General features: G+C 34.4%; 1 protein-coding gene across 1 annotated transcript in view; it reads left to right on the top strand.

Annotated features, from left to right (window-relative positions):
• LOC135221797 (microtubule-associated serine/threonine-protein kinase 3-like) overlaps positions 1-26,044 on the top strand; it is an 896,960-nt gene that overhangs the window by 859,985 nt on the left and 10,931 nt on the right. Inside the window, 17 exon segments of the mRNA XM_064259649.1 lie at positions 2,323-2,434; positions 3,411-3,556; positions 3,811-4,037; positions 8,605-8,680; positions 9,171-9,398; positions 9,528-9,762; positions 10,051-10,325; positions 10,555-10,778; positions 10,922-11,134; positions 11,398-11,753; positions 11,905-12,062; positions 14,362-14,528; positions 14,644-14,811; positions 15,087-15,277; positions 15,612-15,823; positions 18,012-18,192; positions 18,326-18,465. Coding sequence (XP_064115719.1) covers positions 2,323-2,434; positions 3,411-3,556; positions 3,811-4,037; positions 8,605-8,680; positions 9,171-9,398; positions 9,528-9,762; positions 10,051-10,325; positions 10,555-10,778; positions 10,922-11,134; positions 11,398-11,753; positions 11,905-12,062; positions 14,362-14,528; positions 14,644-14,811; positions 15,087-15,277; positions 15,612-15,823; positions 18,012-18,192; positions 18,326-18,465 — 3,309 coding nt within the window.

The raw sequence follows: 26,044 nt of genomic DNA, 5'->3' as shown, positions 1-26,044 counted from the left end.
TTTGGTCAACACGGGAGTTTTTTTTTATATTAGTATCTCTTTGCCGTGAGTTATCTTCAGTTTTGTAACTCACAGTTTACGTATAGTTCAGGGAAAGCATCTTAGGAATTATATGAGACCCTTCTTCAGCTAAACCAAACTTATGCACGAAAAGTACTTACCGGAGTAGATTTTTTTAACAATGTTTTATTATTTACGCCGGTAGACTAAGAATCACTGACACTTTGATGCAAGACATTTTGTAATTTTCGTCCATCAAATTTTCGGTTGCCGGAAACGTCATGTGTTATTGCAGGCTCTCCCTTTGGGTTCAGGACTTCTATAATAGTTTTACACTCTGATTTATTGTACCATCTTCAGCAGCCCTCATGGGACGCCGCCCTCCTCTCCTTCCGCGGTGATGGTGGTGGGCGGCCGGCCGTCCCCGGCACCCACCCCAGTGCTGGGTCCTCCGCCCATCCGCGCCTACTGCATGGGGGGCACTTGGCATCAGCATTACTACTACCACCACCCTCATCCTCCTCATCCTAACCCCCACCAGCAGCAGCACCCCAGTTCCACCCCCGCCACTCCCATGGCCGCCCATACGCCCACGTTGCCCCACGGGCCTTCTCCGTTGGTGCGGTCGGGATCTGTGCCTGGTGAAGGAGGCGGGTCGAGTGTGACTGGGGAGGCTGACGATCAACTGCCGCCCCTGAGACCTCCCCGAGCCACCGACGCTGAGTCAGTGGTTGCGGGTGTGGGTATGACAGGGCGTGGGATGTCCCGCTCAGTCTCAGACTCGACTCTTCGTCAGGCTGCCTCGAGGGCAGCCCTTCATCTTCCCCTCCCTGTCACCTCTCTTATGCATTTCAAGGTACACCTGTTTATCACTGCGCGGCAAACAAACTGTCACTGGTTAGAGATCTTGACACGCACAGAGAAGTCAGTGTTGTGTTCTCTTAGCTTTATCCTAGACTAATTCCTTAACTCTGTTCCTCATTTTTCTTTTTATTCCTTAGTCATGGTTTTCTCAGAAATGTGTAATTATAATCACACTAATGTTTTATTTACAATAGGTGAAGAATCCAAGGAGTGAAACAGGTAGATTTTTGTAAATGTAATATGTATATAGACCAGCAGATTTTTTTTGCCTGTGTTGGTTCTGTTTAATGAGAGTTGTAAATGCAGTAATACAGCTGGCCAAACTGTGTAAACACAGGCAATTTAACTAGTTATTATGGTCTTTTTATTGAGAATACACTTGGTCCCATTTAAAGAAAACATGACAGACATCTGTCAAGAGCAACAGACCAAACAAGTTTCTTTTTATCTTCAAGTTCTACAAGAACTAGGAACCAATTAGGGGAAGTTCTTTCCTTTAAGAGTAAGACAAACAACCTTGGGGTTAGGTTACTTCCTCTTTACATTTACATTGCTAGGTTTGATTTTTTTTTTCTTTTTCTTTTTTTTCCTCCAGTCACCCTCAATGGAAATTGATTAAAGATCCACTATTGAATGCCTGATTCCCCTTACTTTATTTTTTTAGCATGTCTTATCCTTTGCTAATTATAGAACTGTTTAGCGATAACTTGTTTGCCATTGGTTTGGTGATCAAAATGTCATTAAATCTTTTGTTGATTGTCGGCTATGGTTAGGTTTTATCACTTAAGCAATTTTTTCAAACACCACGCGTGCACTGGTGAGGCAATCATCTCTTCAATAAATTTTGAGACAGCCCTGACATGGCATAATAACTGCGAGCATGGGCAGATCACTAGTATAAATGTGCAAGATTTTTTTTTTACCTGTTTGATATATCCTTTTGATAAGTCCTTTGTTAATGTAGTTGTAATCATATCCCCAATAGCTTATTGTCTTTCTGTTAAAGTAGATATCTCCTTTATGTACCATACCTCATGTATCACGGAAGTGAAGACCAGAGCAATATGCGTCATGTTAGGTAAATTTCATATTTTCATTGCAAGAAGTTTAAGACTAGATCTCATGTCGTAGTGATTACCATTACATCTGTTGTTCTTTTGAGATTTGTTAATAAAATTCTCCCAGACAAAACCCATTTTCTTTGACATTATTGGATGGCTTTTTTTTTTTTTTTTTTTTTTTTTTTTTTTATCTTTATTGCTATGTATACATCAATCTGTGTTTTTTTTTTTATTGTAGTATAATGTGCAGTTGTTCATGGTTACTGTACATGATCAGTATAAATCATGTTTTTTTTGGAATAATTTCAACATGAGTTTTGAAGCACATAAATATATTAAACATTATTTATGATTTTTTTATGCAGGATATGAAACTAATTTGGTCTTTGCTTTACAGAAGGAACTGAGTTTGGTTCGTCGTGGTAGTCGGGTGCCTCCTGGTCAGAGGAAGAGTTTCATTGCAACAACTTCTCCAACCCTCCCACGATGCCACTCACCCCTTAGTCAGAGTAAGTTACAGCATTTGGAATAAATATTACAATATCTACCTGATGCATTGTTGTGTTGAGAGAAAAAGTTATAGCGTGAGTAAAATTTTGAATGATCTTAAACAGCTGCAAGAGCAAAGTCAACCATTGAATAGGTATATGAAAAGATGTTCAGTCCTTTTCTTGCAGTAGCTGAAATAAATAGCAATAAACTACTTTTATATATACCACTCAAAAGGCAGTTTATCAGAGAATTGCATGACAAAAACCAAAAAAAACTATTTTTACCAAAGACTTTTTACAGATAAATTTTCACCCATTTGACCTGTTAAATTTGACCCTACGTTTCTTTTATCACATTAGAATTAAGGGTAACTCTGCAACTTTAAAGTGACACCTAAATGTAACTTGTTTTAAATGACGTCAGAGGAACATAACTAAAGCCATTCTTAATCAGGAATCATAAAAATTTTTTGCATCTCTTGTTTTGATTGCATAGTAGCTGGCATAAACAGGAATTTACTGCAGTTTTGTAGTGCAGAATAAACCCACAAATCTCATTTACTTTGCGCTTGTCAATTCTTTATTCACAACTAGGTGAAGAGTTCCCACTACTATTTGTTTTTACTTCATTTTTTTAACACTACAAAAAAGTACTGATACTCAGCTTTAAAATGACACTGACTTGACATTATATAGCTTGAAAACTTTGAAGAAAATCCTTGGCAGTCTCCGGTTATCGGGTAATCCAGTTTTACAGTGCTTGTCTAGCGACGACAATAACTGGATTTTTGGTTCAGATAACCATGGACCAGCACTGTTATTGCTAATATTCGGTTATTGTCCCGCCATTGGGAATGGAACCCCCATCAATAACCAGGGACTGTCTTACAAACCCCATCAGCAACCATTTGGTGTATGCACTGGGGTTTTATTCTTACTAAAGATTTATTCTTAAAAATATAGCAGTTTTACTGAAATCTGATTTGATTTACAGGTAGCCCTATGGAATCTCCTAGGAATATGTCCCCTCTGCAGCACTTTGCCTTTGCCCCAGTCAAGAGTCGAGATGGCCGCCGTTGGTCTGTGGCATCTCTTCCTTCCTCAGGATATGGAACCACTCCCGGATCTTCTAACGTATCTGTAAGTGAATATTGAGGACTTCTTTTCATAGCTGTGCTCATTGACAACGGGAGAAATTAATTAGAAAAATCTATTTACGTACTAACAGTTAATATCAGCTGACCTGTCAGGTTTTCACCTTCATACCAAAGTACAAATCACAATTGATTCAAGGTTTGGCTCTTTTTACGTAGAAATTGAGGGTTATGGTAATTACATGCAACATACTGTTGATGGGGGATAAGAAGTACTAACTGACTGACTTTCCTTTATAGTCTCAGTGTTCAAGTCAGGAAAGGCTGCACCAAATTGGAGCTGTGGCAGGAGCAAGTGGGGGTAGTGAAGCCCCTGGGCCTGGCACAGCTTCTGCCACTGGTTCTCCAGCTGTCGAGGAGCTTCGACATTCCCACGTCCGTCATTTCTCCTCAGGGGAGAGTAACCCATCCATCGATGAAGATGGCCGTCGCTCTCCCATGAATCGTCCTCGTTCACGGTCCCTCAGGTATGACCAAACTTTAATTTTTTTATAGTACTACTGTATATATATTAAGGCTTTGGTTCAGCAGAGATACTTTAGTACCGTGTATAATTATGACAATTGTCATATGTTTTGGAATATTGTTTCCTGGGTTATTGAAAGTTGTCATTTCTTTGTGTAAGTATTATGCAGTTAATAATTTGATAGGCTTTTTGCAATTTTTGCATCAAACTACCTTAAATATATGGCTGATGTTACAGGAGTCGTGCCAGTGTAATTTTTACTTTGGGTTTTCTCAAAATATGGTACAGTATGGTGGATTTTTCAATTTTTGACAACTTTACACTAGTATGTAAAGGATCATAATTCCCATTCCACCTTTGTGGTATTATAAGATAAACAACTACTACTCTTCTCATGAGTTGACAGAAAACCTTTGATGACCCAAGAAGCTGTGTTTGAGAAGAGGGTGATGTATAATAATTTTTTAGGATGATAGGATTTGATTTCCTTGTTATAATGACACAAAGAAAATTTGGGAACTAACAAAATTTTCATAGCCTGAGCAAAAGAAGTATTAGCATTTTTTAATAGGATAGAATTTTCTTGTTTAGGCAATGCTTGATGGATGTTCATTGTATCCAAAAGTAGATAATAGTCATTAGTGGCCCAATTTACTGTTTTTCATGGCCAAAATCTCTTGTATTTTTTATGTGAAGAGCAGTGTTCCTTTTCCTCTGACCTGCCTTGAGCCCATAGCTGTTTTAATGATAGATGAAACTAATTTTTTTCAATTATATATGTGGCACCTAAGGCAGTTGAGGAAACTATTGATACATTTCCCTCTTTATCCCCCTCCCTCCCTTTGCTTGGAAAGATATCAGTTCACTGTAAAAGAAAGTGTTTTAACCTGCACCTGGAGATATCTAACAAACCCATCCCATCTGCGAATGTTGCCACTTAACACAGTACTGTATTCTTTTTTTCTCTCTCCATTCAACACACTTTTTCAACAAGGATTCAATAATTTTTCAAGTTTCTTTTACCACTGTGGCAGTATTGAGTGAAAATGAATTTCTCAAGTCTGTTGTCATAATTTTTTTGCAAAGTGCCTTTACAGAATTGTTGAAGCTATTCAGTTTTTGTTTTCTTGTTAATTGAGTAAGTGTTCTTGACTTCAAATGTTTTTTTTTCATATCCTATTGCCTTGATTTTTCTCTGGGCTGGCTTTTTATTTTATTTTTTTATTTTTTATTAATTTATTTTTATTTTTTGTGGGTAATTGAGCCACTTGTGTACAGTTTTGACAGCTGCTTCACTTGCTTAATCAGCTGACATTTAAATGCTGCTTTTAGTGGCACACACACATCATCTTTTTGGTTACTTGACCAATAATTTTGGTTTGTTTTTCTTCACCTTGTGCGGTTCTAGTCTGCCTGGGCTGCTGCATCTCCACACTTGAGTAAGATATGAGAATACACCATCCTTCTTCCTTGACCCTGCTTGCTGTTGTTCTGCCACACCACAATTTTGTCTCATAGGGAATTATTTGTGTATATATTTATACAGTGGTATATATATTCTATACAGGTGCTCCTTGACTTAAAATTTACCAACTTGTGATTTTTCAAAGACTTTCATGTAATAGCAGTACACGTTTTCAGCAAAAGTTCTGATTTTATGTGCCCCCATGTTTATGATTTGCAGTACAGGTTGACATTAAAAAATCTGGCAACATCCGGACCTGAGGAGTGATGGATTTCTTAAAATGCTGGCTGTTTAATGGTTACCTAGATATGCTGTACATTTAACAGAAAATGACTACCTGTACAGTCCTTTAGAGAAAGAAAATTAACTAAATGAAATTTTAATGTTCACCAACTAAATAAAAGTTCTACAGAATTTTAGTTAGACTGAATTTCCACTTTCTCTGCAATCGAAATCTCTACAAATGCGTTCTTTTTCTAGTGAAACAATAAAGAAGTATTCAGTTTCTTTGGAGACTTGAACTCAAGATACTTAGCTTGAAAGCAGCAAGCCAGTAATGAATAAGCATGGGACTTAGAACTCACAATTGAAGACATTGTCAGTCATTAGTGGTAAGAAGCAGATCAGTGTTGCTGTAACCATCATCACATCGGTTGTTTTGTGCTATCTTTACAGGAACTAGCTCAGCCAAGTGACATTATAAGAAAGAGATTGTTAAATAAATGACAGATCAGTTACTTAAGCATATATTACTTACTTAGCCTATCGCCAATATGCTTGATGTTCTTGATAATATACAAGCAAATGTTTACAGAAAGTCATGAGTATTTCCAGTGCTGCAAAAGATGTCATAATTTCCAGAATGTGGAGGTTAGCACTGAGGCAACAATGCTGGTTTTTTTTTATGGAAGAGCCAAACAGGAGGAGGTAGTTTTTGGAGAAAATTTTTACCAGGTCATATATTTAATGATGTAACATGCTTGGTCTGGAAACAATACTGGAATGTATCTTCATTCTTCTAGAACCTGAGAAAATTCATGAATTCAAGGCGTTCAAGACCTTGTAATGCTGGATTTAGATGGAAGTGTAATTTGGGACTTACTTACTTACTTACTTACTTTTTTTTTTTTTTTTTTTTTTTTTTTTTTTTTTTCTTTTTTTTTTTCCTGAGTGTAAAGCATTCAAGAAGGCAAGAAATCATATGCTCCTTGTTTATTAATACCAATAAAAACAAAAACCCGTTGCTAGCAGAAGATTTTTGAAAAATTGGTTTGTTAAGCTTGTTTTATTTGCACAGCAAAAGAAGTTACGGTATTGTGGAAACTATCCCATCTATGCCCTGTGTATCCTGATGTAGAAGCATTATTTTCGTACCAGTCAGAACTATACTCTTTAGCTCAAGGACCAAGCCATAGTAGGTCTTTGAGTTAGAAAGTTCACATGGTGGTGATGACATGCCTGCTGCTAATGGGTATTGCAGAAAAGCTAATGGATTACGTTTGGCTTACATGATATTTTTGTAAAATTAAAATTATTAACATTTAAAATGTAGATTTGGTGTTTCATAAATATACCCTGCTGTAGGTTTGGGTAAGTGATCTATGCACAGTGAAGGTAGGATAGCTTAAGATAGAAAAAATATTTTTCAGTATTCAATAAATTATAATAGATATTCCTCTCTTTTTCAAAAGTTATTTCACTAGAAATTTTGCCCAGCTTCATGCTACAAGTGTGAATATGTTTTTGGTAAGATAGGTAATTCTGTGATATTCAGTTAAGTTATTCTTTTTTTAACTTATGATTTCCACATCTGATGGGTTTCTTGGTAATCCCATCTTAAGGAAAGGAGCACCCGTACCTACTTGCATATACCTTTATGTGTGTATGTACTATATGTATTGCATATGTACTGTATATTTATATATATCTATAATACACTTAAAAGTCATGCCTAAATAGTATTTCCTGTTAATAAAGATTGATGAGCACTTTCCTTTCCAGCTTTGTTGTACTGCTCACCTTCCTTATAATCCTCATGTTTAGTGTGCGCGCGTGCGTGTGGGGATCAGGTGTTATCACCTAATCTGAGTCGTGTGTTAGAGGGGTTTATATGTTGCCAATAAAGCTCTTCTTGCATGATACAAAGTAGGCAGACCAACTACAGAAAAAAATTATCTAATTTTTCAACTTTGTACTTAAAGGTGTTAGGTCCCTTTCTTTCCAATTATTTTTCCCCTAACTTGCTGGAGCCTTGTCCTAAAGCCCTGAAAGAAGAGATTCAGGATTGTGAATGTCTCTTCCTAGATGTATTTATTCTTTTGCTCTTCTCCTAGCTTTTCCATTCATTATTTTCTTTGTGTTGATAGTCATGGTGAAATTTTGAAATCAGAGTCACTTGTCATGAAATGTCAAATGTTCCGCGACAAATAGTCTGTGGTTTAGTGCAGTGCCACAGTTCTGAATAGTGCATCATTACATCAATTGTTAGTGTTGTCCATAGATGTTAGTCAGTTGGTAGGCTGTACAGTAAAGCAAGACAAGTTACAGTATTGTTATTGGTCAATGTAGCATCTAAGCATTTTGTTTTTATATATTGTACTGCATAGTATCTTAATAGAAATATTCCTAGAGACCTTTTTTTTTTATCAGGTATATTGCTTAAATGTTGATTGGTTGTATTTGTATGAAGGTTTACATTTTCTCTTCATTTAGCTTATACTTTGTTCCATTTAAAGTATTTTGTTTCCATTTAAAGTATTTTGTTTATTTCACTTATATTTGGTTTTACTGATTATTTTAATATTATGTTTGGTCTGCACCTGTGTTTATCTTGCACTGATTTGTCATTTGCTTTATTTTTTCATGATAGTACTGTATATTTTCAATTTTTATATAGTTACAAGTATTGATGTAATTATTAAGTACTGTATATTATCCTTATTGTTTTGCATTTTCATCTGGTAAAGAGAAGATATCTCTTAAGATATTTATAAAAAAAATTTATTCATAGTAGTAAAATTGTTCACTGTATATAAAGTATACAAATGAAAAATTCATTGTTAAAATACAGTCATATTAATCATTTCTCTTTTTCCACATGCAGTAGTCCTATTCGATCTCCTGTGGTTGACAATGAAATTATAATGATGAATACATTGTACAAAGAACGCTTCCCCAAGGTAAGTTAAGGATGAATAATGAAGGTTATTTTCTTTCTGATCAGTGAAATATTGAAAATTATTGTCACTAAGAATTTCACTTTTACACTATGTAGTTACACATACAGTGGCTTACCTGGTTGTCTTAGTAACCCCATTTTTTTATTTTTTTATCAAATTTGCAATTCTGAAGATGTCTTGGTTCAGTGTGGTTTTAAGAGTAAAAATTTAAGAATAAATTTTAATTTTCTTATGAAATAAAAATCTAGTTTGATTGATGATGCTAAATTTTCAGTTTTTCTTTAACATAGTTATTTGCCTAATATTTGTCAAGTTTTGTAGAATTGTGAATTGGTCAGAAATGTAAGTTCAAATACGTAGTTCACTTTTTAGAGAAATAGTTTACTTAGGTAATTCAAGAGTTTTCATATAGTCAGAATTTAAATATAGCTCTTATTGCTAATCTATGTTTTTATGACAGACCATTGCTAATCTCATGTTTTTCTGACAGGCCACACAGCAGATGGAAGAAAGATTACTGACTTTCATAGAGGACAATAAATCTTTAGAAGTACAGGGAAGTCCTGATATAGCGCAAGATTCTGTAGCAATTGCTCGTTTTGTACATCACCAAGTTCTGGAAATGGCTAAAGATTGTCTTCAAAAGTCACAAGAAAAGTTGATTACCAGCAGATACTTCTATGAACTGTCAGAGAACCTTGAGAAGCTTTTGTCAGAGGTAGGTGCAATATATCCTCCATCATAAAGCTACAGATTCTTTTGTGGCACCATATACACTATTTTGATTGTATGTTTATCTGTGAAAAAGTAAAGTCTGTTAACATATCAATGATCAACCTTTTCCCAGACCCGAGAGAGAAATCACCCAGATGCTGCAGCCCACTTGACATCTCTGATTAAAAAGCTATTACTGATAGTTTCAAGACCAGCAAGACTTCTTGAGTGTTTGGAGTTTGATCCAGAAGAATTTTATCATTTGCTTGAACAAGCAGAGGGTCAGGCAAGAACAAACCAAGGAATCAAGACTGACATCCCTCAGTATATTATAACAAAACTGGGTCTCAACAGAGACCCCTTAGCAGGTAAGGAAAGTTTTGTTGAATAACAGTGTAGAGTTTTGTGTAAGGAATAAGTTCACTGATTATTGAAAAATTGGGAAAAGGAAAAACAAAACTTCAAAACTTTTACCATAACTGTATACAAATTCTTAATAAGATTAAATTGTGAATTCTTTGAAGTTTCTTAGTTTGGTTTTGTTATTTTCTCAGGTTGGCTGTACAGAATTGTGCAAATTAAACTAGTAAGTCTGAAAGAAAAAGTTATTTGACTTACTCAAATTTTCTATGGTTTAAATTAATGAAACCTTTCAGAATTGAGTGATGATCTGACAGTTGGCTGTCCCTTAGAAGAGAGCTTATCTAGTGACAAGAGTGCAGCTGGCAGTGTCAGCAAAACTTCATCTGAATTTTCTCCTGAACAGTCTTCCACACCTTCTAAACCTACTCCTAAAGAGGAGGAGTATGAAAATATCAAGCTTATATCTAATGGAGCTTACGGAGCAGTGTACCTTGTTAGACACAAAATTACTAAGGAGCGCTTTGCTATGAAGAAGATCAGCAAACACAATCTCATGCTGAGAAACCAGGTTTGTTAAATACATTCCTTTATGTAAAAATTGGTTTCATGAAATCAGATCCCTTAGATATTAGCCAGTCATAAGGGAGACGTCAGTGTGTAGGGAATGATATCTTGGCAAACTTATAGTTTCTTAAAAAAAAAAAACTTGAAATGAAAAATTAAGAATACTTTAAGCAGTATTTTACCATATACCAGTTTCATATGTAAATTTATGTATGTACTTTTCATTCTTTAAGGTTGAGCAAGTCTTCAATGAGAGAGATATCATGAGTTTTACTGATAATCCTTTTGTGGTGTCGATGATCTGTAGCTTTGAGACCAAGCGTCATTTATGTCTTGTCATGGAGTATGTAGAAGGAGGAGATTGTGCCACACTTCTGAAGAATATGGGTCCCTTGCCACCTGATATGGCAAAATTCTACTTTGCAGAGACAGTTCTTGCAGTAGAGTACTTGCACAGGTAAAACTTCAGAAGAATTTAACCTTTCCATGAATTAATTGGCCTTACTGCATGAACATTGATGTATAATTTCGTTTGCAACCTGTGTTAGATAATCTGTTTATGATGAAGAATTCTAATTATGTATATTTTTATTTTTCCAGCTATGGAATTGTACATAGGGATTTAAAACCAGACAACTTATTGATTACTGCTCTTGGGCACATTAAGCTCACTGACTTTGGTTTAAGTAAGATGGGATTAATGTCCTTGGCAACTAACCTTTATGAAGGGTACATTGATAAAGAGACCAGGCAGTTTTCAGATAAGCAAGTGTTTGGCACACCCGAATACATAGCTCCAGAGGTTATACTGAGGTGAGTAGGGAATTGTGAGTTGGCCATAGAGATAAGCAAATTTTGACTGGACTTGTATTTTTCAGTGTTTTTTTTTATATTTGGATTGAAGTTGAAGTTGGTTATTTTGCAGCATTATAACAGACTAATTTTATGTAACAGATATAATTTATGTCGTTTCTGGTCTCTCTTGAGATAGTTTGCATATTGCTTTGTACACCATGTTTAATCAAATTACCTTACTCATGAAATGTTACTAAATTAAACTTTTTTTTTTTTCATAGGCAAGGATATGGAAAACCAGTTGATTGGTGGGCTATGGGAGTAATATTATATGAATTTCTCATTGGATGTGTCCCATTCTTTGGAGATACACCAGAGGAACTTTTTGCTCATACGGTAAATGACGATATAGAATGGCCAAGTGAAGATGAAGGTATGGTCCCAGAAGAAGCTAAAGACTTGATCACTGCGTTACTGCACCACTAGACCCCATAGAATCGTTTAGGAACAGTTGGTGGGGCGCTGGAGGTTAAAGAACACATATTCTTCCTGAGTATTGACTGGGATTCTCTCTTAAGAATGAAGGCAGAATTTGTACCTCAGTTGGACCATGATGAAGATACAAGTTACTTTGACAGTACGTTGGGTGATAATGTTGGGTACTGTTTTTTTAATTTTACCTTTTTTGCTTTATAACAGTATAACAGTTGTGTACAGTAATTTTAAAAAGCAAGTTTACAGTATGTATGTATGCATATGATTTGTTAATACCAATTTTATTCTTTCAGCACGCCTTGATCGTTACAATCATGAATTGGAAGAAGACAGTGAAGAAGGGGGTGAGCCAGAAGGAGGAGCTTTCCCCTCATTTTCCTCATGTTCTCCAAGGTATCACAGAATTGCCAGTACACATTCTACAGATACACCAACTGATACGAGCTTCCAGGTATGTCTTCACTTAAGATTTTAACTAAAATCCAGTTGTTCTGATGGAAATTAAGCTTGTTGTTTTCATTCGCTATCTGTATGCATTTTTAAAGCATAATACCTACTCTGATTTGGTTGGTCACACATTTTTGCTCTTTATGGTTGAGTTTTTCTCACTTTATTTTTACAACACTAAAACATGAATGCATCGTGTGTATAGGGTACGTACAAATGCACAAACTCATTTGCTGGAGTTGGAGAACTACCATTCGCATCATTTTATATTAGGACACATATAGCTAGTGCCAAAAATTATGCTTACAAAACAAATTTTTTTCATGAAGAATAATGTCAAGTGAATTCATACGTACCAGACTACCCCAGCCACGGTCATTTTAAAAGGCATTTTTATGAAGGTGGGCTTGTATTTTACATTTATACAACTTAATAATGTATAAAAAAAAAAACAAGAATTAGATTTAACATAAATATTTACTGTGTATAGTAACTTTATTTTACATTGTGTTTTTCACAAATGGCCTCAGAAATACTACTATGCGCTATTTTTCATTTATCCAGATCAAAACCCTTTTCATACTTCCTCAAGTGTTTTAAAGTGTTTTGTCATTTTTTTTTTATTCCTTCAACAACAGTCACAGCCTTGTTTCTTTATTTTTCATGATTGTGATCATATTCTTGGCTCACGGTACTCCGCAGAAAGATCAGTTCTTGTAATTAGCTATTGTGTGTGTACATGTGCTTGTTTGCATCTAGCTAAATTAATTTTCTGCTCGCTATTATCACCACAGGTTAACAATTCCTTAAGCCATTTCTGGTCCTGCTTGATGTGAAAATTCATTTTAGGAGTATGCATGATACCAGAAGTGACCTGAGCTACCAAATGTGTGTAAACATTAGGCTTAGTTATGCTGTCAAGTGTTACACTGATAGTGGCCATTTAAAAAAGTCAAAGTGCACACATATTTAAAGTAAATAAAACGTGTTTTACTTAATGTATCCAGATACTGTATATTATATTGTATTGTCATATTATCGTATTATAAATGTTCACAAATTACTGAATTTTTGTCATTTTCACGGTCGGTTAAGCCAGGGGGCGGAAAGCAACTCTTCCAACCCCATCAGTAATATGAAATAACTTGTATACTTGAACATCTATTTGGTTTGTTTTAAACAATAACTCATGCACATGCTACACCGGGAGAGGGAGACAGAAACCTCTCTCTCTGCTCCCCCGCGATAATTGCGATAGGCTACTAGTAGCCTAACGATTTTACATGTACAATATGGAAATATTATGCCAAGATAGGCACTAACCCGCTCATGAGAAGCTGGGGGCGGGTGGGGGACTAGACCATAACTAATCAACCTTTCTTTAAACCCCAGAGGACGTCACGAGCGCGTTAGACCTCTCTCCGAACCCATTCTAACTGGGATAATCGTTAAGCACGTAATATAAGATACGTCTGATGACTGTATGCATAAAATTTTTTTGATCTCAGTTAAAGTTAAAAGGGAAATATGTGTACCAAAGTTACACGCGTTCTGATGATGCTCCCGAAATGGCGGACACGCTGACGACCCCCTAATACATTTCTAAGGGGCCGAAGGCCAATTTGGGAGGCCCCGCAACTATATACATTACGAAAACATAAATCAGAATACTCAACTTGGAAGAAGGAGGAAGTTCTGCAGCCGACATCGTAAATGTAAAGCAAATCCTGGGAGCTTAGCAAAAAGTGTGCACTTTGTCTCAAAGCTAAAAACAGGAATGCAGATGGCGCGCGAGTCGGGTAGTAGTAGCGAGAGCGAGGAAGGAGGAGTAACCGTTGCAACGGCTCTTACCGTGAGAGGGATTTTGGAAAGGAATTTTCTAATTGGCAGAAAACCTGTGAATAGTGGCTTCCACTTGCCTTGTACTTTATACCCGACACCCTTTGGTTGCTCGCGCGAAGGTAGTAACCTCGGCATACTTTGCTAACTTTTTTCTCTGGTATATTTAGGATCTATTTATACTTAGAAAAGTGAGCTACAGGAACTTTTCACCAGGCAACACAGGTCTTCCCCCAGAAATAGAATTTTCCTTCGTCAAAATCCCTTTTTATGTGATAAAACTATTAAATTACTTGGGTATAAGCGCTCTCTCTCTCTCTCTCTCTCTCTCTCTCTCTCTCTCTCTCTCTCTCTCTCTCTCTCTCTCTCTCTCTCTCTCTCTCTCTCTCTCTAAATTGTCAACTGCACATAAATTGATAGAATGTACTTTTTAAAATTAGTTCTTTTTTTTTCTATTTTTACAGACTGAACAGTCTAATGAAACTCCACCCACGGAGGGTGATGGAAGAGGTAGTGTGTCCAGAGGGGATTCGGGGCATAGTGACCAGTCGGAATCCTCTCGTTCAACTCTTGAGTCATCCACCAATACTCCTGATACAGAGAACAGAGATCTTCCTGCAACCCCTGATGTGTACGTTAAAATTATATGTAATGTTTTTTGTCCTGTGTATAATGATGCATAATTGCAAAATACCATACTTAATGAAAGTAATGTTTGCTATTTAATTTTTCATTTTCTGGTTCAGAACAAGAGGTAAGCTAGAAGGAGTTCCTGTTTGCCAGAGTACTCCTGAGTCATCCCAGACAGAAAGTGAAGATGTCTCACCTCAGGTCCAGAGAAGACGCCGACTTCACTCCCACTCAAAAGAGTCCTTACCAAGATTTTCAATATCAGGGGAAGAAGATTTATTAAGGTATTGATTAAAACCAGTTTTTTCCTTTATTAATTACATTTCTCTCTTCTGCACATACTGTTTTGAGCCTTCACTTTTCTGTTCTCTTAGTTTTAGATTGTCCTTATTTCATTATATCACTGTGTTTTACTTTCGAATTAAATTGCACTTGCACTAGTATAGTACTTTGATGATTATAGTTGTAATTCTTTTTTGTTTCATCATTTTTAAAGTGTTTCATGGTAGCCCACCATGTAAATGTTTGTTAACTATGTTCAAAATAACATGCCAAGCAGTCTGCTCTTCCCTAGCTTGGAGGGTGTGAGCTTGCGAGAGCTCTCACCAGTCGATGAGAAACCCGGCGCTTCTGAGCATCTCTCAATGCCTCGTGTAAACATCCCCCCGGTGTCACCAGCAGTCAAGCATAGATCTCGTCCAGTCATCAAGAGTGCTTCAGCATCTGGATTATCACTGATGATTCCAACTGGTATGTTGTCATGTCTCTCAAAATAGATTTATTTAAAAATACAAAAAGAATGTTTCCAAACTCCTAATTTTCATTCTATAATTATGGGTTGCAACTTGCAAAAACACACAGTAAAATATGCTTTAGCCAAAGAAGTGTGTGTGTGTCTTTTCGTCTTGCTTGTTTAGAGCTCTATAAATATCAGGTAATGGAAGTGTGATTTGTCATTCAAAAATATTAATTGAGGTTAATAAGGTATTTTTAATGTCTGATTTTTAATCACATAATATTGGTTGTGGTTTGTGTGTGCAAAGTTACATTTGTCAAAATTTTAAAAGATTTTTGCTTTCAGAAGACAGCATGCCTCAGCCCATCCAGTCACCAGGAGGATCTAGCACTGCCTCGTCACGTGATACATCTCCGTCAAGGGAAATTGCTCCTTTCATTAATTCCCTTAAACCTCCTACAATCATTCGTCGTGGCCCACAGGGCTTCGGCTTTACTATCCGAGCCATTAGGGTGTATTATGGAGATACTGATTATTATACTGTTCATCACTTGGTAATGGTAAGTCCCTGTTGGAAATTGGTCCCAGTCAGTAGAAATATGTTATTATTGGTCTACTACAGTGGTACCTTAACCTACGAAATTCGTTACATGGCCGAGTCGTAGCTCAATTTCCTCTCACATCAAATCAGTTTTCCCCACTGAAAATACTTGAAATGCCTTTAATCCATTCCAACCCTCAAAATGCCACATCATATTTTTAAATTTCATGTTATTAAACAAGGAAAATACATTTCTAAATAAATATTGTATAAAAACATAGAAAGAATATGTAAAGATAATAGAAAGAATATGTAAAGATACAATAAGGTTTTTTACGGTGTACAGGTAGTGTTCAAGTTACGATAATTCAGTTTTACGATTGGGTTACCAATTAATACCAATACTATAATATTTTTAAAACAGTATTTTAAAATTTCACTCACAATGGGTGCAGGGAGCAGCGTACTATCAGAGAGTGAGAGAGACCAGACTACAATAGCTCAACTTCATCCCATGTAGTTAAATAAGTTCAGAAGCAGCAAAAGAGAATGATGAAAGTATTGTTTTAACGTTATACTCGTTGCATAAATGTGTGCAGCCATGAACAACCGAACAAGAAATTTTTTATTCTTCTTCTTCTTCCTAAGTACAACTGAATTGGATAACAACAATATCCGTTTGGCTTGTATTTCAACCATCGTACGATGGTAAACAGTTACCGTAGTTATGTTATAAATGACATTATGTAGAATAGGACGGAGATATTTTCATGTAATAACTATTTGCTATAGATCAAAGATCAACAAGCAGATTTACTGTTAAATTTAAACTGAGTTAAAACTGTTCAAGCTTCTAATGACTATTATCTTCCATCACCTTCCGTGGGTGGAGTTTCATTAGACTGTTCAATCTGTAAAAATAAAAATAAAATGAACTAATTTAAAAAGTACATTTATGTACAGTTGACAATTTTTTTTTGAAGTGGATAAAATGACTGAGAATCACTATTTCTCTTATTATTAATTTTATTAATATCTGAAAATTAGTTATTAGGTAAATCATTTATTTATACTTCAAAACAATTTACATACGCAAGTGAGAGAGAGAGAGATTTTATTGTTATTGTTAATCTCAAACTTAATATTATTTGAAAATGAATAATGTAAAGTATTATTTGATCATAAATGTAGTAGTACCCTTAAAGATATATACATACACTTTTAACACTGCCAGCCAAAACAGATTTTTTAATTTATACTAAAATCTTACTAATTTAGTATTTTGTTTAATGAATTAATATTATTACTGTTTACATTAATATGAATATTTGAAAATTAGTAAATCCTTTATTTAGCATACAAAAAACATACATCTCTTTAAGAGAGAGAATTATTATTTTTATTATATGATATAATTTAACCTTATTAAACTGAGTAATACAGCATCGTAAAAATTTGTTTAGTCATGAAAATAACTATCTAAATACGCTAATTAGTGCATATTTATCGATGGACAAACCTGCAAATTTCATGCGAATAATGGGTAAATATGGTCCAAAGAAAAATCCACGAATAGGTGAGTCCACGAATTTCGAGAACATAAATACGGGGGTTTATATTATTATTTAGAAATTTAACAAAACTACTGACAAAGAAATACTACATATATTCTCCTAAGGCTAGACAGCAGGGTTTTTTTGTTTGGAATAATAGAATTTCAAAATAAGTTTATGCCTATGAACATTATTTTAGTAATGTTACAAGAGTGATGTATGTATCCTATTTTTCCCACCTACTTATTGAAATGCATTCTAATGAGATAAGCCATTTAACACTTTAGATTAATAGTAAGTTGAATGTTACACTCAGACTCAAAAGTTTCCTCTTTGGGTACCCCTTTAACTAGATTTTATCAATACTCTATTTGGTCATTTCCATGAGTACAAAATATGTTGTTGCAAATATTTCATTGCTAAAGTTGTACTAAGACTGATTTTATTTTGCTTTTTGTGATGGAAGCAATTTGGGGACAGTTTTTATGCATAATTAAGGTGGCCTTTATTATTCAAATAATTATTTTAAGACATTTCTATGTTTATATAGTTTCTTATCCAGAAATTCTAAACACCTTAGTTTTTAGAGTATAAATCCCATTGCATACTTGAATTTAATTATTTTACTCAAAGCCAAAATCATCTTTGTAACAGGATGTTGATCAGCGTAGTCCAGCATTTGAGGCTGGTTTGCGTCCAGGTGACCTTATAACACACATCAATGGAGAATCTATACAAGGAATGTTCCACACACAAGTCGTAACATTGTTGATGAGTTCAACAGATCACGCATCGTTAAGATCCATGCCTTTAGATCAGACATCAATTAGAACAGGTATGAAAATCATAATTTTTTAATTTTTACCTGATTTTCTTATTTTTGCTTTGACATTCAACTTTTATCTTGGAGTTGGGTCACTTAAGATTTGTAAAAGTTTGTAATAAATTTATGTCGCATGTTTTCACAGGTGGACGTAAGAGAAACCCAGGAGCCTCAAAACTTGCCAAGCGTATGCCTGGCAAGAGCAGGAGATCCAATGAAAAAAGGCGCAAGACATCCCTTTTCCGTAAGGTCTCCAGCAAACGTGTTTCTGCTGAAATCCAACAGGTGAGTTATAATAATATATATAATAATAATAATTTCCATATGTTGCTGATATAGTTTTGTTAATTGTGAATATTTTCAGATAAAAGTATCTCATTGCGATAAAGTCCTATACTTCAGTTTTATTACGTATTTGTTATGGTTTTCGCCAATTTTTAGGGTAGAAGGAAAGGGATCACTCAGGCTCTTTGCTGTTATATCCCGCAGGTATCTAATCTGAAGAGAGGTTGAAAATAATTTTTATAGTACAGTGCATGAATACTCTTAATTCATTAAAATAAGTTCTGCTTAATGTACAGTATATTATACTAAGTATTAGATGCTTCAAGGTACTAATGTTATGTCACTACTTGCATTCATGGCTAAATTGGCAACTAACAATCCATAATGATGTGTGGTTTAGGCAGTACAGTAGCGTTATTTTTGAATTGGTAAAATAACTTGAAAGTTTTGCAATCGGCAACATGATTTTGTTGAAGAAAAAATTCTGTTGCTTCATGTTCACTAATGGAAAAGAAAATATTGTATGTTTCATGTGCACTGCTCTCAGAGGTACATGTTTAGCAGGAATTGAAAAGTGAGGAACAAATGATCGTTAGAAGGATGATGTGTCAAGAGTAGGAAGTTGGCTTTGCTTCAATGTGATTAAACTGGCACACAAGTGAGAATGATTCCCTTAAATGGTGTACAGGATTTTTATTAGGTGCTTATTGAGATGGATGAAGAGTTAAATTGCTAATCAGTTTTCAGTCTATGCAGAAAGCTGAATGATATTGTTTTTATGTTACTGACGCCATATTTGTGAGGATGACTTTTATGAATGGTTTTGAAATAATATACCATTTGGATGCTAGGTGACATAGTTGGTTATTGTTATCATGTATTAACCTCAGCATATTGTTTGGAAAATAGTTAATTGACACGGATAAGGATTCTAAACCTACTCAAAGCTCAGTGAGGATAAAATTGTTGAAGATTTTCTGAGATTCGGAGTGCATTGAACAATTCATAAGAGTCAGAGGCAAGTGTTCATAGTTATTGTCAGTGATATCAGTTATATGCTAATTGAAGGAAATTAGAGCCTTAACAAATAAGCTGTGTCAGAACCTCATGACTGTTTGAGCTAAATGAATTTGTTATGCTGTATGTCTACATAGCTTGTTTTTGTTTTCAGGAGCTGTTTTTCTGAGTTTATTTTTTTATTTTATTTTTTTTTATAGAACTTTGGCAGTTGCGATTTAGTGTTTGAGTTGAAAAACTAATATGACTTTGTTTACTAAGTATCAGAAGTGTGAAACAATTTTTTTCAGGTTTTAAGATTTAAAATTATAATTTCCAATAGTGTTGTGATAAATTATATAAAATCTCAGGGATGTTAAGTGAAAATGATTGGATGTGTGTTTTCAACATGAGCAGTATCTGTTCACTTGTAAGTTTTAGGGTTGGCCACATACCTCTTCATTAGTACTTTCTTACTTTTATGTAAGTTGATCTTAATTTGTGTGGGTTTCATAAAGGTTATATTTTATTCCTCATCAGATGGACAGCTCCAGTACAAAATAAGTATATGTACACTGTAAATGCTTATCAAAAGCAATACTATTTTTTTATTTTTGTTACAAAAACAATATGTAATACAGATTATAGAAATTTTTCAGAAAGGGGTTTCTTTTTATTTTCATGAAAGTCTAAGAATTTTGACTAAAATAAAGGGTGGGAAGGGATGAATGTTTTACCATTTTATTTGTTTCTTTTGCAGCTGACTACCCCTCAGTCGGCTCCTGTTTTATCTCCTGATTTTGTGCCTCAGTTCTCAGCCACCTTGGTACGATAATGTGCTTTATGCTGCCTTAGCTCCCAAAACTTAGTCTTTTGTTGCCTGCCTCTGTTATTCTCATCAGCTAACCCACATTTATTTTCTATTTCTTTTACCATATGGTATATAAATTTTCTTGTTGCTCACTTGCTTATATTATTCATTTCTCTGTTAGTTTAAAATGTGAAATGCACAGGTAGCTTGGAGTATAATGAGCAAACAAAACTTATGTACTATGGTTGATTTTGTAGCTTTTGTCCTTACGACAACTATATTCTGTTGTTTTTGGGAGTGATTTAATAGTAATTACATGAAGGCTTGGATAGCACCTTAAGTAGAATATCTGATTACTGTCAGTTTTGCTGTCATGTTTATATACTACATGCGTACACAAGGGGAAGAAATGTACACACATCATTTACAGACATGAGCCGGTTAACAATGTCCCGTACTGCTTACTCTGTGGGCCACTGTTGTAAATTTGGTGTTTTTATGTTTAGTGATGTACTGTTAAACTCCTGTAATTATAGTGCTGATGATTAATATGAACTTGATTTTCTGTTGTATAGGGTAGCTGAACCTGAAAAATGGGCAATTAAGGCAAAAACTTTTGTCAGAAATATTTTTCTAGAATAAGTTGCCCACATTTTTAGAACAAAAAAATAAGTGAGATTGTTGACCAAAGGCTACAATGCCAATCAAGGATAGAATTTCATGCTTAGAGAACATTTATGTCCCATACAAGCTAAAACATGCAATAATTAGTATCCAATTAATTTTAGGTGGAAGAAATTTGAAATCTGCAATTGGAATGGATCTAGTTTAAGTGACAGGTTCATGTCTTTCTGGATTTGTTAAAGTTTGACATGTACGTATTATTTTGAAATATACAAAAGCATTACTGCATTGGTTATTTTAAGTCATGAGTGATCACACCACAGGCTTTTAGGTATGAGCAGAATATTCAGAAGAATAAGTGTTAAACCTCCAGCATAAAATTTATTACATTTAAAAAGATTGCTGCGGTCAAGTGCTTATGCTGCATTTTTCTCACAATCATTTCTTGTAAATGTTTGTATAAAAGCTAATTTTTACTGTTCATTTTAAAATTATAATGTAAAAATGGCAATTTTGTTTTGATTAATTGATGGTCAGCTCATGCTTGTTAATCTTATTCCCTCATTATGTCTTTGGGAAATCGAGTATGATTTGTGGTAAAAAAATGCCAAAGCATTTCAAGGGAGACTGACAAGTAGATTAATACAATCTACAAGATTTTCAGTTATCTTGAGTAAAAAAAAAATAATATATTATATATATATATTTATATATATATATATATATATAATATATATATATATATTTATATATATATATATATATATATATATATATATATACTATATATATATATATATATATATATATTATATATATATATTATATATATATATATATATATATTATATATATATATATATATATATATATATATATACATATACATATACATATACATATACATACAATATACATATACACATATATACATAATACATAAACAAATACACACCATATACAACATATACACATATACACCATATACAACATATAACATATATACATATACAATATATACATATAATTATATATATATATATATAATATATAATATATATACATATATAATATTAAAAATGCATGCCATGTGGCATCATGAATAACTTTTTTTTTTATTATTAATTTTTTTTTTACTGCTATATGCTATTCTGTATTGAAAAGTGAATGAGTATCACCAGTATTAGTTTTCAATCTAAGGAACTGTCTTGTTTTCTTTCTCTTGTTTTTACAGGTGGTAAGAATACCTAGTTTAGACTTTCCCCAATTCCACCCTTAGCTTGTCAGTTTAGTATATTTTCCATCTTTAGTTCTTTGCCTTAGATCAGGGGTTCTCCAACTTTTTAACTCCACAACCCCCTTATGAAGTTTCAAAATGTCAGAATCAATTTGAGTAGTATTAGTTTAGTACTTGACATTTGTATGATAAAAAAAAAAAGTAACACCTTGTAAGAAAATATGTTTGGAACTTTAGATGTACGATTATATGTAACTTAATTCTACGACAAGTTTATTCATCGACCCACTTTTGACCCCCTGACTAATCATAGACCCCCTTGGATGGTCCTATTGTGACCCCTGGGGGCCGATATCGACCACTTTGAGAACCCCTGCCTTAGATCTTTTGTAATTTTTAAAATTCAAAATATATGAACATGCTGTCTCCACACAACAAGGTTAAACATTTGTTGTTAGTTTTCAGAAGTAGAACTGATATTAGGTATATATTATTGTACTGTATATTCCAGATTTTCATCTATGTATAGAAACAAAGATAATAGTAACTTTTCCCTTAACTACAAAATGAAATTATCCTGAGAAAGAATGCGGAGAAAATTATATGTGGATCATTTTATATCCATGACAATATTTGAGTGTGCTTTTTATTGTACTGTAATGTGATTAACTGCAGAGATTCCCTTGAATTTTTTTTTTTTTCAGTTCATATTTGGGAAATGCAAGGTTTTGTCAAGTGTCAAAGATTTTTCCTTTTTATCAGTACACACAAGAAACATGAAATAGGACAAATTGAAAATCACATTTAATTACACTACTAATCAGTCACCCTACTGACAAGGTCAGTGAGGAACTATAGTTTTTTCCCTGTGTGTCTGTCCAAATGTGTTTCCGTCACACTTATCTTTTCTTCAGTTCCTTAAAACATTGTATAGGGGTAGACCATCATGCATAAAGTACCCAAAAGAAATATTGGCTTTTTGTCTGTACATTAGAGACTGGTATACTTACTTTGCCATCACAGTTTGAACATGGTTGAAGAGATTTAAATCATGCTAGTACAGGGTAAACCATAGTGTATAGATATACGAAGAGAGGTAATCTGCTATTCTGTCTTCGTGTCATACATGCCTTGTCATCACAGCTCTTACAGAGTTGAAGGGATTTTAGTGAAACATGGTAGATGAATGTGTAGAAAGGGAGATATATGTTTTATGTCCTTTTATTATTATCCATTTCATTGCAAGTTGTAAATGGTTAAAAGGATTTCTGTCAGATTTAATACAAAGGTAAACCACCATATACAGTATATAGGTTTGCATGAAGGGAGACTGTCCTCTACTTGTTTCACACTTAACTGTAGTATCGCAATTGAAAGAATTTCAGCCAAAATTTCATACAACGTAGATCATCCTTTACAAATGTGCAGAAAGAAAGACTTTGTCAGCATATCTGCCACAGTTATCTCCATACAAAGGTAGACCATCATTCATAGATGTACATTAAGGGAGTTGTGATTGTTAGTCTCTCCCTCACCATATCTGTTACAGTTACACTTGCATTCAGTGTCATCACAACATATGAACATATGTAAAGTGTGTCCTCGATTTACTGTGGGGGATGTTTCAGCGCAGCACCATAAGTTGATTTCCGCTTTAAGCCCGTTTTTTGCCATTACCGGCACTTTAATGGTGCCATAACATGAGTTTTGGCACTGTAATTTTATGTTGCATCAAGTTGCAGCACTGTTAACTTGGTGTCTATTCTTGCCGTTAGGGCCATCAATGGCGCTTGTGGCGCTGTAACTTGATGCAACAGACATATTGAATTACTGTAACTGTAACTTGAGGATGCACAGTAGTTATAAAGGGATTTTGTTTGAACTTGTTGTAAAATGGACCATTCTTTATAGCTGTGCATGACAATAGGTCTCCAGTCTGTCTGATTTCATCAGTTGAAAGTTTGTAGAGGAAAATTGGTTCGGGAATCATAAAGGACACATCGAGGGCTGACAACCAGAAGTGGTTATGTCTAAAAATGAGGTTTTGAGTAAATTGTTTCTAAAGACTTTGCAGTCATAAAAAATACAAAAATTGGAGCTACATCTAAAAAAATTTCTGTATATATGAATGATATAAATGCCTATTAGACAGAGAAATATAAATTCTTTGCAATGAATAGCATTGTCAAAATATTGCATAATTGGACATAACCAGTTCTGGACGGATAAGATTCTCCTGTAATTCACAAGGAAATGCAGTTAAACAGTTTTAAAGAAAAATGCTGTTATTCAATACATCCAAAGAATACATGAGGGAAGAGTTTAATGCAATACAAAAAAAATTTTTACAACAACAAATCCTCAAGTTTCTCTAAATTCTGGAAAGCTTTTCCCATTATTCTTCATCTTGTCCCGAGTCTTAAACTAAGTGATCTGGAACTTGGTCCTTCAGGTTTATATATATATAATATATATATTTATATCTATCTATCTATCAGGAGGGCTTTATGCCAGGGACATACTTCTACTGGAATCACAAACTTGTTGCAGAGGTTGATCAGATCCTTCTTGGCCTCTTTCTCAAACCTTTCAACAGAAGCCAGTTGATAATATTGCCATTTTCATCTTAGCGTTTGTTTTTTATCAGAGTTTTTGCAAGCTGCTTGAAGTTATGAAAATCTTGATAATGAAGATTCTTAACACGTATTTTGATGCCTGGCACGATGAATTATAGATTTCCTTTCTAGCATGGTGTAGACAGATGTATACTTTCTCGTGTTCCTATGCAGCATTCAGTGACTTGCATTCCATGTATTAGTGACCACTCTCCAAGAAGTTATGAGTGATTGTCTTGAGTTTAGTAGTCTATGCAGCATACAAGAATATACTTACAAGCATTGATCTGATTTCTGTATTGGCCACTAAATGTGTCAGAAATTAACGATACCACAGTCATATTTGGAGGCAATCGACACAGCTAATTATACAAACGTTCCGATCTTGTTGTTACCCTTACTGCCTTCCACCTCTGACCAGCAATAGTAAAATGCATCATTCGGTGTTGTTACATTATACACACAAAGATTATGCACACACAACTTCCTACTGTAGTACGAGTGAAACTGAACTGCTCGGAATTTGAAGAACACTGCATATTAAATATAGTGGAAAAAAAATTTTATGCATTTTCATTGGTTGATCTTTCCATATATTCAGCTTGGACTCTGTATATTCGGCTTTGACTCTGTGTTTTGTCTTTTCACCTAAGATGTACGGCAAATTCTTCATAAAATTTTTTTCTCTCTCCTTTGAATAGCTTATTCTTGGTACACTTAGCACACTGATCTTTTTTTGGATGAAAAAAAACTAAGTTTATACTCATTGCAAAACGTTCCACAATGGGTTTTATCTTGTACTGGTGTTTTTGCCAGATGGGATGTTTCATTCTTCTTTATAGTCTGTGCATTTTACTTAAGGATTAACACTGATCTAGGTACCTAAGACGAGTGTGTTTATGAATTAAACAAGTTCTTCTAAATGTAATATCAAATGAGCTTTGTATTTAAAAAATATTGCAAAGTTACTACATAATCATGTCCAACAAAAATGGCTAAAAAGGACATAGCCAGTTGACTGGAAAATGTAGCAACCCTTTCCCAACTAGAACTGGTTAAATGGACATATCCAATTCTGCTTAGAAATAAACCTTGGAGTAATGGGCATTAGCAATTAATAACCTTGTTAAATGGCCACTTCCAGTAAGATTTGTACATAAAGACTAATGGTAGACATAGCCCATGGGACAAGAATCATTTTGGTGGACTTAACTCAATTTTGCCAAAAATGGACATAACCACTTCTGGTTGTCAGCCCTTGATATATTACTTTAACAGTGCTCACAGAGTGCTTGT

Source organism: Macrobrachium nipponense, chromosome 3, assembly GCF_015104395.2.
Source record: "Macrobrachium nipponense isolate FS-2020 chromosome 3, ASM1510439v2, whole genome shotgun sequence".
Classification (NCBI taxonomy): Eukaryota; Metazoa; Arthropoda; class Malacostraca; order Decapoda; family Palaemonidae; genus Macrobrachium; species Macrobrachium nipponense.
Note: the sequence above shows the minus strand (reverse complement) of the source record. Positions and strands in the feature narration are given on the sequence as shown.